This window comes from Squalius cephalus (genome assembly GCF_949319135.1).
Source record: "Squalius cephalus genome assembly, chromosome: 9".
Taxonomy (NCBI): domain Eukaryota; kingdom Metazoa; phylum Chordata; class Actinopteri; order Cypriniformes; family Leuciscidae; genus Squalius; species Squalius cephalus.
Window position 1 is genome coordinate 15,498,883 of NC_137130.1, and position 14,210 is coordinate 15,513,092.

Below are 14,210 nucleotides of genomic sequence, written 5' to 3' on the forward strand. Positions count from 1 at the left end.
TGTGATGGAAAAGCTGCCATTACTTCAGTCTTCAGTGTCACATAATCCCTCAGAAATCATTCTAATATTCTGATTTGGTGCCAAATATTTCTTCTTGTTATCAAGGTTGAAAACAGTTGTGCTACTTAAATATTTGTGGAAAATTTTTATAAATTTGTTCAGGATTCTCTGATGAATAGAAAGTTCAAAAGAATAGCATTTATTTTAAATAGAAATATTTTGTAACAATGTCTTTCTCTTTACTCTCACATTTGGTGTTTTTTAAAAAAAAATTTTTTTTTATAATTTTTAATAAATATTATTTTGTGATAAAGTGGCTAAACAAGCTGGTTAAAAAGATCACATTATTGCTCTCTTGACTTGTCACGAGTCTTTGTGATAATTTTTTTTTTTACATGGCAACAAAAATGGCTTTCACTGACTTTTACAAAAGCCTTTCAAACATTACAAATATACTTTATATATATTTTAAAGCAAAGCTGATTCACTACTTGTAAGAAATCATAATATAACATGCCAAAATATATTTATTCCATATTTATTTGCCAAACCAAAGAACCCAGATAAACCATAACAGCCTTTTAAAAAAAAAAACAGTCTCATGCTCTCAAATTTCAATCATCAAACAGGCTTTTATTACATTAATATTGCTTTGGTAGTATTTCTTAAGAAAAGTAGACCGTCCACTCTGACATAAATAGAGACAACAGACAAATCAAATAGAGCAGAACATCATAAAAAGACAAACAACAAAGACTCACTCATGCATTCATATTGAGAGATGTGTGTGCATGTGTGTATGTTTACAATATATGATAAGATGTAGCAGCTCTATCCAGACTCTCTCTTGTAGTGTGGTTTGCTTTATACCCAGTAGAAAATGATGTGTAAATGTGTGCACTGTATATATACATCTAGCAGCTCTGTCCAGCCTCTTTCTGTAGTATGGCCTCCTCAGTGCGGAGGGGAAACGTGTCAATGGTGGTAAAGATCTCTGCTGATGTGATGGGGAAAGTGTAGCGTTGCTTATCCACACCCTGTTTGTCCAGCAGAACCATGCTAAAGGAATTCTGAGACAGCTGCAGCAGCAACCTGCCCCACACAAACAAAACACACACACACTTACCGCACATTCAGTAGAATGATGTGTAGCCTATCAGGAGGTGCTTTCTAGTGGGAGCAATTCACAAGTTCTTATCTACAAAACATCGTTTAAAGAATATTAATTTAGAGCTTTCTTTCAAGCACTGTAATCAAGTACCTGAGTTGTAGAGCCAGCCCTGGAGGGATGAGTCTGTGTCTGATGCGGCCGATCTGAGCTGGATACACACCCACCAGCTCAATCACCGTCACATGCCTTAAGTCCAGACCACACTGAGCATGCTGCACAATACAGATCATCCAGTTTACTTGCAATATGTGTGTATGTATTTATTATTCCATCATTTTTACATTTACATTGTTGTTTATCTATCTTTGTGAGGACATTCATTGACACAATGCAATCTCTAGCTGCTTACCCTAACACAACACATCACAACTAAGTGTATAACCCAAACCCTTACTGTAAAACCAAGTCTTGACCCCCAAACAGGCCTTTAAAGGGGTCTCAGAAAGTGAGGACCAGTCCTCACTCCAATGGTCTAAAGCCCGGGACACACCAAGCCGAAGTCAAAGAACTAGTGGCGACAAAAGCTGACTGTGTTGCCGCCTCTCGTCGGCTGCGTCTCGGCCAAAAAGCTGCGCTTGAACACACCAAAAGGCGACTGTCAACTAGCAGGTGTGTTCTGTGCCTGCGTAAAAGTATATAACTCTATATCATCAGGTATCAATAGTATATTCTCAACATTCAAAAAGGAAAACCGAAACTAGGACTGCAGATATACAAACCGTAAATAAAGCAGTGCTTGCTTACTATTTTGAATATCAATCAAGCTAATCAGTTTTTCATTCCAGTCGCCTCATGTTATTATGGAAATATTAGTGCATTCGAATGCTCGGGTAAGATGACGTAAAATTATAACAGCCTTCTGTCTCTACTGTCTTGACTTTTTTGTTCGCTTTCGCTTTTATTCTGTTCACTAATGCTTTCTGTACACCTAAAGACTTTGAAAAGATTTAGAAAAGACTTTATAAGATTATCAGCTCACATCTAAAGACTTGGGGTTCACAGTTTTTAGTCTCAGACTAAAGATTTTACAAACATTGAATCTTGTAGTGACACTATTTACAAGACTACAACTAGATTATATTAGCTTTTTATTCCCACCAAATTCCTCCTATCATGCTCAGCAGTGATTTAACAAAAATGGAGGAGAAGCAGCTAAAGTTAGATATTATAATGTATCACATTATGTTGCATGATCCAAAATATTTCTGAAGGTAGGCCAGTGGTGGTATATCAGATAAGATCTCTCCTTCACACATTTGGGGTGAAGGAGTATATCGCTAAAGGAGCTGCTCAGTGCAGTGATGGTGTTCTGCAGGGGGTGGGAGTCACTGTCCAAATTATGTGATTATCATCATTAAATAATAATTAAAATAATAATAATATTAATAATAAATTATCATTATTATTAAATTATATAAAGGCAACCATACAGTCATGTGAAAAAAATAGGACACCACGAAAGCCTGTCTATTTTTCAACATATGGACATGTAATAACAATTTGAACAATACTGAAGGACCCAGTGATTTAACTAAACTATTTAAAAATAAGGAAGGCCTTTTTAAGACTCTCTGTGAAATGTAATTTTAAAAGAATGCAATTTTTGAGGAGGAATAAATTAGGACAAATAATAAAATTGAGGGTACATAACCCCCATATATTTCCCCCACACTGCTTATGAGTGTGGAAAAGGATTTAAAAAGATATCAAAGGACTTTGACATCAGCCATTCCACAATTTTACCTCACTGAAGCAATTTCAACAACATCACTAGTTATTAGGGGTCCTAATTTTTTCCTCCATTAAAATAGGCATTTTTATGCCTATTTTTAGTTTGATGAGTAAAAATATGTAATTTATATTGTTTAATTACAATAAATCGCTTTCTTTTCCAGGAATGAAAAAAAATCAAATTAGACATTGTTATGTGAACATTTCTTAATAAAGAGTTGACTATTTAATGGTATGACCTAACTTTTTCACATGACTGTATATGGGGGTTATGAATCTATATCATTATATGATGAGAACAATAGTTTGAACTAAATATCTTGAAAGGGTATAATTTTAAATGCTGTGTTGAAATTATGAACAAGTGTTTCACAGTGAATATTCGAGGGTACATAATACAAGAAAAGATACATATCTACTATAGAATACAGAGAATGGACAATACTCACAGCAAAGGTAGCAAATTTATTGGTTGTTGATTGTTTTACGTCACTATGACTACGCTAAGACTTGCGATAATATCAAACATGTTTGATATGAAAGACTAGAGAAAGACGGGCATAAATCGGGTCGCCGACTGCAGATTATCACCTCACATTTAACGATCGAGACGACGGGAGCGCGCCGAGACTCCAGTAAGATTCCTAAAAAATGCCGGTCTTTAGTCTGGGACTGTGAAAATCCTTTGGTGTACGCCCGGCATAAGCTGAACAGCCAATCAGAGTTCTCTCTCTCTCACGGCGGCCCAACGCCAATTTCACATGCTGAATCAGCCCAAAAAACCCGGAAGGCATCCGACTAGAGCCAACGGTGCCGAACACAGCGATATAAAACTATCCCGACCGACACTCAAAAACGGCCCAACATTGCCCGACGGCCGACCGTCGGCTTGGTGTGACCCAGCCTTAAAAGTCAAACTGGTCATCACAAAGATAGTTGTGCAAACACGTGCAAACACACACACACACACACACACACACACACACACACACACACACTTTGAGCTAACTATTTTTGAACTGAACTTTCTGAACCTGGACTTTACACCTCTGCTTTAAACTTAAAACTTCAAGCTTTTAAAACTTCTCCAAATTTAAAACTATTTCAAACTCCTTAAAACATTCCAACTAAGCTTTATATGCTTTATTTTGTAGAATAAAGAGGCAGATATTAATCTTGTACCTGTAAATTAGTCATCTGGAATCTGTAGTAGTGATTGGCAGCCGAGGGGGCTGAGATGATCAAAATGCGCCGTTTCTCATAGAACTGGTCCAACAATGCAGCAGCAGACCGCACACCCACATTAATATTCATGGCTTTTAATAAAACAAATCATTAGGATGTTATTCACCAGAGGCCAGGAAAGGAAGAGTAAGATCATGAATTTTACATGAACTGTGAGGTTTAATCGCATAAGAAGAATGTGAATAATTCTGTCATGAAAATTGTAATCGTTTCCTCTAGCATTTTGTCTCACAATATTAAATATAAATATTCTGCCAGAATAAGCAGCATCTTTCTTATTTAGGAATGCTATGCAATCTTGCATTTAAGGGCGTATAATGTTTAATTCAAGGAATATCTCTGGCTAAGCTGTTTGTGAGATGTTAATGTGTGTTACTTACGGGCACAGGAAGTCTCCAGGCCAGACCATTCCATGTTAAACTGGCAGACTCTGGCAGCGCTGCCCTTTAGCTCGTAGCCACCCAGACAGCGGAATTCACACGTGGCCCCGTAATTATCACCCGCACTGTCACATTTCATCCAGCCGTTGTCAGGGACAGAGAGAGGAGTACAGCGACGCACTACAATGTGTACATAACACACTTATTACCTTACACACATTCATATATCACAATGCCAACACATTATGCAATGCTCTGCAACTAAACAAAAGCAAGGATGCCACCAACTACAGTTTAGCATTTTCAGTAACACACACAGCCGTTCAAAAGTTTGCGGTCAGTTTTTGTTTTAAGGAATTAATACTTTTGTTTTTGTTTTTTAAGGAATTAATACATTTATTCAGCAAGGATGCACTAAACTAATCAATACAATTTTCCAAAGGTTTATATTTCATATAAGTGCTGTTAATTTGATCTCTCTAAAGAATTCTGGGGAAAATTTTTTATCAAGGTTTCTAGAAAAATTTGAATCAGTACAACTATTTTCAACAATGTTAAAAATAAGAAATGTTTTTTGAGCACCAAAACAGCATATTCAAATGATTTCTGAAGGATCATATGACACTAAAGAGTAATAATTATGCTATAAGAATAGGGAGGGAGAACACAGGGTATAAATGCATGGGCAAACAAAGGGAGCTGATGAGTGAATGACAAGGAACAGGTGAATGAAATGAGTAATCAAACAGACTGGGGAAAACTAGGTCACAGGACTAAACCAAAATGAAATATAATGAAGGGGGAACACAGAACATACATTTGAACAGTAATGTATTGAATAATGTAATGTTGTGGTCAGAATTATTGGCACCCCTGGTAAATATGATCAAAGATGGCTGTAAAAATAAATCTGCATTGTTTATCGTTTTGATCTTTCATTCAAAAAATTCACAAAACTCTAACCTTTCATTGAAGTAAAAGAATTGAAAGTGGGGGGGAAATCACATTATGAAATAAATGTTTTTCTCCAAAACACATTGACCACAATTATTGGCACCCCTAGTATTTTTTATGAGTAAAATATCTCTGAAGTATATTTTCATGACTATTTACATTTTTTTATAACACTAGGGTGACCAAACATGAAACTTGTGTGTTTGTTTATGACTTGTTTGTTTCAAAGGAATATAAATATGAGGAAACACAAAGGCCAAATTCCCTTAATAGCTATGACTTGTTTGTTTCACAGGAATATAAATATGAGGAAACACAAGGCCAAATTCCCTTTATCATCAATCACAATGAGTAAAACCAAAGAATATAAGACTGATGTGCAGCAAAAGATTGTTGAGCTTCACAAAGTAGAAAGTGGCTATAAGAAAATAGCTAAAGAATTGAAAATCCCCATTTCCACCATTAGGGCAAAAATTAAGAAGTCCAATTGACTTAAGATGTTATGAATCGGCCTGGAAGAGGACGTGTGTCTATATTGTCTTAATGTGAGGAGGAGAGTTTCCAAGGATCACAAATGGAGAATTGCAGAGATTAGTTGAGCATAGGGGTCAAAAAGCCTTCAAATAAATCAAACAACCCCTATATAATCACATGTTGTTTGGGAAGGTTTCAAGAAAAATCCTCCTCGCTCATCCAAAAACAAACTCCAGCATATTCAGTTGTCAGACATGACTGGAACTTCAAATGGGATGAGGCTCTATGGTCAGATGAAACTAAAAAAAGAGCTTTTTGGCAGCAAACACGCTAGATGGGTTTGGTTCACACAGGGATAAAAAGTACCCCATGCCTACGGTTAAATCTACTGCTGGATCTTTAATGTTGTGGGCCTATTTTTTTTGCTGGAGGTCCTGGACATCTTGTTCAGATACATGGTATCATGGATTCTAGCAAATACCAATAGATTAAAAATCAAAACCTGACAACCTCTGCTAGAAATCTTATAATGGGCCGTGGATGGATCTTCCATCAGGACAGTGATCCAAAAACAAAAATCACAATCAACACAAAAATGTGTTACTGAGCACAAAAGGAAGCCTCAGCTATGACCATCCCAGTCCCTGACCTGAACCCTATAGAAGATGAGTGTGTTGAACTGAAGAAAAGAAGCGCCAACATGGATCTGGGAATCTGAAGGATCTGGAGAGATTCTGTATGGAGGAATGGTCTCTGATCTCTTGTCAGGTGTTCTCCAAACTCATCAGGCATTATAGGAGAAGACACAGAGCTGTTATCTTGGAAAAAGGAGGTTGCAAAAAATATTTTATAAAACGGGGCAAATAATTGTTCCCAACGTGTTTTGGAGAAAAAACATTTATTTCATAATGTGATTTCCCCCCCACTTTCAATTCATTTACTTCAATAAAAGGTTGGAGTTTTGCAATTTTTTTGAATGAAAGATCAAAAGGATAAACAATGCAGATTTATTTTTACAGCCATTTTTGATCATATTTACCAGGGGTGCCAATAATTCTGACCACAACTGTACATATTTAAATATGTTACCTTCTAAAAAGAGCTTAAATGTATATTTTGTAGCTAACATTTTTAGCTTTTTGTTTAGCTAAGCAATTTCAAAGAATAACTTGACTTAAATCATGAGTAAATGATTAAACATTTCAAACATTAAATATTTCACTAAAGAACTTACCTCTCACTCGAACATTGAACCTGCAGGTCGCCTTGTTCTCAGCACGGTCAAACACAGTGTATGATAATTTATGATTCCCTTCTGGGAAGTGCGAGCCTGGTGGCTTTCCTTTCAGTATAACACTACAACAACAACAATGGTTTCTCACAACAAGAATCTAGACAGTGATTAGATGTGAATTATTGTGAATTCAGTGATTCTCTTTGGTCAGTCTTGGCATTGAGGGGTAAAATATTTTTGAATAAAGACCACTGAACTGAGTGAGCATAAAACTGATTCACTGACTCTGTTAGGATGCCGTCCGCTGTGTCTTTGCCCTCTGGCGTGTCCCACGTCACTTTGGCAGTGAGTTTTCCTGGTTCAGCTGTCTTCTCCTTTATATTAGGACACTTAATAACTGGGGGATCCACATCTGAGACAGAAAGCACCTTTACATGCCTCACCACCTAAATACTAGGCCTATGTCATCAATCCAAATCTGTAAATGAATATTAGTGAGTGCTCAATGACTGTTTCACTCACCCAGGCACACACTGTTGCCCCCGCTCCATGTTCTGCTGCTTTGGCAGGTGGCGCTGTGGACTCCACGGAGTGTGTATCCTGGTGAGCAGAAAAACTGGCAGCGGGAGTTGAAGTAAGACCCGTCTGAACACTTAAAACCTCCGTTAGATGGCATGGTCAGTTTAGGACAGCGGACTTCTGTACACATAAATCATAGCCTGATGAAAATGGATTTTCAATGGACAATCACTGCTGTCAATCCAAATAAATCCATTTGTCATTCAGCTGCTGGCTGACATGTGGCTGGTTGTGGCTAGTACTAAGCTGTGTCTCGAGATTTCTTCAGGAATCAGTCATTTGAGAAACTGATCAATTGAATTATAAAAAGCAACAACTGGGAAATCAAATTGTTGGACCAATCAAACTTTCAGTATGTGGCAAAACAAGATTAATGAATTTAAAGTTTGGTCATCAAAAATAATCAATTAATAAAAACATAAAAAAGACACTATCATTCAAAGTCAAGTTTGGGGTCAGTAAGATTTTTTTAAAGAAATTAATACTTTTATTCAGTAAGGATGCATTAAATTGATCAACAGTGAAAGTAAAGACATTTACAAAAGATTTCTATTTCAAATAAATGCTGTTCTTCTGCACTTTCTATTCATCAAAAAATCCTAATATATATATATATATATATATATTAATCAGCACAACTGTTTTCAACATTGATAATAATAAGAAATGTTTCTTGAGCAGCAAATCAGCATTAGAATGATTTCTGAAGGAGCATGCGACAGAGTAATAATGCTGAAAATTCAGCTTTGCCATCACTGGAATAAATTGTATTTTAAAATATATTCAAATAGAAAAAAAGTTATTTTAGATTTTAATAATATTTCACAATATTGCTTTACCGTTTTACTGTTTTTTACTGTATTTTTGATCATATAAATGCAGCCTTGGAGAGCATAGGAGACTTCCTAATTTTACCGACTCCAAACGTTTGAACGGTAGTGTAAATAAATGAAAAAAAGTAAACAAATAATTTGTGATCATGAATTGATTGATGAATGCATTAAAATCATTGTTAAAATATAGAACTGATTATGCCTTAATCCTTTCCTTAATCCTTAAGTGAGTTAACACGTCAGCATTTATAGGCAATAAGATCTTATAATTGAGCTCAGTAAATGTTGACCTCTGCATGCGTAGTTTCCTGACCACTGTTTGCTGGCCATACAGAGAATCTCGCTGCTGCCGTGCATCTCGTAGCCCGTCTTACAGCGGATCTTGCACCGAGTTCCCAGAACGTTCTTATAACGCTCTCCGCGTGGTGTCTGGCAGCTGACGTGACCATGTTTGACTTTCACTGGGGCGCACCACGGCACACCTAGAAAGAGGCATACGTTATCACACATGTACGCAAAGACACTGAGTCATAACAAAACACGGCCTTCAAAGCTTACCTTGACAACTGGCATAATCCAGACATGAATGGAGAAAACGTGAACAAAGATAAAGTAGCACAGCCACAGAAGAAGAGGAAGCAATCAGAGGCCTGAAGCCTAAGCAGGCAGTGAGAGATGTAGTGGCTTCTGTGTTGTGAGTGTGTGTTCTGACAGCAGCACTCGTGTGTTAAGATGTGGTAAGAGTGTTTCACTGAGAGAAGATGGGTTTAAGTTCTCTGCAATGGGTTTTTGGGATCAACATGTGCATTTAATGTAGTATGTTCTTGCATGTTTTCACCTGTGTGTCGCACATCTTCATCATCAGCGTATGGCCAGTATCCAGAGCCTGCAAAACAGTTTAGGACAGCACAAGCAAGAAGAGTTGGCATGAGCGCAGAATTTCAGATTCAGCTCAACTAGAATCATTTGTATTCTGTGTGACTATATTAGAACAAAACAAACCACAGTTTGGTTTTTGTTGTAATATCTTGCAATAGTTGTATGTTCAGTCTGCTAACTATGGAAGCCTCAGAATAAAAAAGGTAATTCTGTACACTATCGTTCAAAAATCTGGGGTCAGTAAGATTTTTTTTTAAGGGATTAATATTTTTATTCAGCATGGACTCATTAAATTGATCAAAAATTGACAGTAACAACATTTACAATGAAAAAAAGTGCTGTCCTTATGAACTTTCTATTCATCAAAAAATCCTTGAAAAAAAGTATCACGGTTTCCAGAAAATTATTAAGCAGCACAACTGTTTTCAACATTGATAGCATATTAGAATGATTTCTGAAAGATCACGTGACACTGAAGACTGGAGTAATGATGCTGAAAATTCAGCTTTGCCATCACATTTTAAAATAGAAGTTATTTTAAATTGTAATAACATTTCACAATATTACCGTTTTTTTTTTTTTTTTTTTTTTTACTGTATCGAATAATTGCAGCTTTGGTAAGCATTTGAGACAAAAACAGTATGTTAAAAGACAAAAACACTAAAAAAAATCTTACCTATCTATCTTGACCCCAAACGTTTGAATGGTACTGCATTTATTCACAATCTCACAATGTGACTTTTTTATTTTTTTATTATTCTTACATTTATATTTTTAAACAGGCTTTCATAGCTAGGCTATCACTGAAATGGGTTTGTTGTATTTATTGACATGGCATGAAATGCAACAATGACCCCTGCTGGTAATGAAGTGAATTACAGTGTGTCATGTTTGCGGTGCAGTGAAAATGGCAGCCACATAAAATAACATACGACACTATATTAGGATAACATGCTCTACAGGGAACATGACTAGATGGGATAGATGTTGGCATGGCTTTATTCAGAGGTCAGACTAGTAACTACCAATTTTTTTTGCTTATTTACATTCAGTGTCATAACAGAAGCTCCTTCACAACAGTCAACGTGTAATTTCATCCTCCACCACGCTGCAGGAAAAACAGTAATGTTCTCCAACAGAAACAGGTTTCAGTGTTCTATTCCATCTAATTCGGTGACTTGTACTTACTGTATTATGAAAGTAAGTGATCCATACTCCAATGAAACTTAAAACAAGACCTGCTTCAATAAATCATGGAAAACTCCATTACCCACATTTTGCCCTCTTAGATTGGGATCAAACACAAAAAAAACTAGAGGCTGCATTCACGCTGATTCGCTTTTTTATTCCCTCTAGTTCTGTTCTCTTGGCTCATGTCTGTGTGTGTAAGTGAGTGGATGGCTGATCACACAGCAAGTTAGATCAAAGCTCCCTCTGATGGAGTAACAAGAACTTGAGAGAGACAGAGCAGCAAACACATATACATACACAATGCAGAGCTAGAGGTGAATCATGACAGGACCACAGTTTTCCAACTTCTATCATGGAAAACACTCCACAGGGATCATGTGTGTAGGTGTGTGTGTGCTCCATTTGGCAGATGAGTTTTCCTGTTCCATTCTGTTAAGCTCAGCAGAACGTTGTGTAACCCAGAATACTCACTGACTTGGCTTAGATTTGCTCTCTCTCTCTCTCTCTCTCTCTCTCTCTCTCTCTCTCTCTCTCTCTCTCTCTCTCTCTCTCACACACACACACACACACACACATGTAAATATACTTCAAACAGAGGGAGTTTCCACTTACAGAAAACTTTGTCAACTAAAACATAAAGCTTCTGTTGAAAAGATTTCACAACTTCTACAATGTTTAGCTTAAAACTGGATTTGGATGAACGTTTTGCAGTCATTAGTCATAAGAAAGCAAGATCCCTCAGGCTCCCCATGTTCAGTGTCTGCAACAGTTCCAGCCTCACGGATTCACAGCTCTTATGTGTGTGGAGTTTAGTTAACCTTATTCTACAGACTGACGGGGAATTACAGACTAATTATGTTTATATCAATCCATCAGCCACCACACATTGACCTAGCCACCATCCAAAACACCTTAGCAACCACTGAAAACATGCTTGTAACCACACAAAAAAACCTTAGCAACACCCTAGCAGCCACCCAGAGCACCTTAACAACTGGCTAACAACCACTCAACACGCTTTAACCTTCAAATCTCTCTACAAACTGTCAATATATTCAAACTACATAGGTTTATACTTACATATATTTCAAAAACTGCCCACGTATTCAAACTACACTCTCCAAACAGCTTTTAGACTATTTAAAATCTTTTACTGTCAAGGTTTGTCTTCATTTCTCTTTTTACATTTTAGTTTGAAACTATTGTCCCCCCACATCAATGTTTTTTCTCTCATATGCAACAAGCTTTGCTCATCCAAAAGAGTTAATTTCTGAAAGCTACTGATTCACATTAGACAAATAATAGCTCAGAATGTTAAATTCATTCGAGTTTGGGCATGTGGCTGTTTACAACATGCATTAACTCATACTAGTTCGAGTCAGGACCGTGTTATGTGGACAGTCTGTGTCTGTTCAATCTTAATCTTGTAACATGTCTTCAAGTTTTAGCCAGCATGAGTCTGTGTTTGTGTTCACAAGGCCATAAAATACACAAACACAAATAGCCACCCAGTCTTTGTGAATATAACAATGTAAATCATTTGAGATAATTTACCAAAACGCATCATTTATTTTACTGGCGTTTACTTTACACATGCAAATAAAGCCAATATGTGAGTCTGATGGTCTGTTGTATTTTGTAAATTGGACCTCTCATGCATTTACAAACTGTAGCCTGGACCACAACCACAACCTAAAACCCAAAGACAGGACAACAACCTCACACAGTCATTCCGCATTGAATTACATTCCCAGCCGTGGTCTCACTCTAACAGTGCTCGAAATGGAGATTGGTAATTTAGAGCAATTAGTTCTCTACCACCACAACACATTCATCTCTTCAGCTTTTTCAATTGTGTGTTTCCAGCAGCACAGGAAATGTGCATGTCTAAGCGAGTCCAAGCAAGTCTCCTTTTTCATTGATTCTCTAAACAAATAAAATCTTGGAGTGAGAAACCATGAAGGTTTGAAGGGACCAAGGTGCACACGGTGAATGTAAGCAAGTGTGAACTGCTTCTGCTGGAATATAAACACATTACTTCATCACAATGTTTTCTGGAAGTAAAATGCATTTTTGCTCTCACTAATATACAGCAATACTTCAAAAGACCGTCCTTAGTCAACCAGTCTGATACAAACAACAATACTGATGAATCAAACATAAACCAAAGCACAAAGTAGATTAAAATGTTATACAGATTCCTAAAATTATCATATACATTGGTTGAATTAGTGACATCTGGTACAGGCTTAGCAACCATAATCTAGTTATGGAAAACTGGACAGTCTCTAGCTCTGGATACACAAAAATCCTAGATTTTTTAGTAAAAAAAAAAAAAAAAAAAATTCATAACATGTGAATAACTTATCAAAACATCAGACACATTTCCAAGTAGCAGTCCCAGACTCCATAGCCCCCTTAGCATAGCCTGAGGGACAGTGAGTAGCACAACACCACCAGCATATTATTAATACACACCTCCAATGATGTTTCATATTTTGCATGTATAACTTCTTGTAAATTCAATGTCATTGTATCATATGATTACTATTTGATTCTATTGACTTGAGACTTAACCAAGGAAATGACTCATGATGAATAACACAATCTTTAGATCTGCAAGACCCTATTGAGTAGGCACTTGAACATTTGGCTAAAATAGCAGTAAATAGATAATGAAGGATAATGAACAAACTTAATATTAAAAGTGCATGGTATTAATATGAATTGTCCTGCTAGAAATTTTGAGATCTTGAGACAAAAGACTGTTGAACATGTCTGCTCATATGCATGGACATTTAGTAAATGTTCCCATTAAACCTTTGCTGACTCTTCGGGCATACTGCTGACCTACTGTCCAGAAGATATTATTACACTATTACTGTGTGTCACTAATCACATTAAAGACGAAGCATTCAAAAGATACGCCCCATCAGTATTGAGCAGGGCGCGCAGTGTCCTACTGGTGACAAGTCATCAGTGCATTTTCATATGAAAGAGGTCAGTGTCTTTTTCCTGGATTTAAGAAACTTACCCCCTTCTTTCCCCCCAAACAGCCCCAAAAGCGTCCACGTAAACACTCTGAGCTCTGTTGAAATATACTGTGCCTAATACAGAAAATCAAGCAGAAACAGCACGGGGAAACTCTCAAATGCACAAATACTGTATTTCCTCAGATTTTTGCACAACTTTGCATTAGTTTGATAAGTATTGCTCAACACATTTTGATTGATTAAAGGTCAGAGCGCGAGACTCAACACGATCCGTTTGGATGGCTCTCTTACCGTCATAAGCAAAGCTTCCGGACAGCTGCAGTCCCACTATCATATACACACACATCCAGGTGTCCATCTTTAGGAAGTCCAGGAGCTGCTGTGGGAGACCTCGGGTACATTCCTACGATAGAACCAGAGCACAAGCCCGAGCCCGCCTCCTCAATAGAAATACGAGAGCTCTTCATCCAGCGCGAGCGCGCGCACAGAGCGGCGCGGGGACTTTTGGTATACATGTATAAAATATGTACTGTTATTACAGAGACC

At 37.1% G+C, this 14,210-nt stretch overlaps 1 protein-coding gene across 1 annotated transcript; it reads right to left on the minus strand.

Moving 5' to 3' along the window:
* Positions 1-305: 305 nt before the first annotated feature.
* On the minus strand, positions 306-14,110 carry srpx (sushi-repeat containing protein X-linked). Its single transcript, XM_079881252.1, has 10 exons — positions 13,956-14,110; positions 9,440-9,487; positions 8,892-9,083; positions 7,712-7,888; positions 7,475-7,601; positions 7,190-7,311; positions 4,528-4,707; positions 4,085-4,218; positions 1,262-1,383; positions 306-1,092 (listed from the first exon to the last, which is right to left on the minus strand). The coding sequence occupies exons 1-10, from the start codon at positions 14,020-14,022 to the stop codon at positions 915-917; spliced, it is 1,347 nt and encodes a 448-aa protein (XP_079737378.1). The 5' UTR covers positions 14,023-14,110; the 3' UTR covers positions 306-914.
* Between the last annotated feature and the right edge of the window lie 100 nt (positions 14,111-14,210).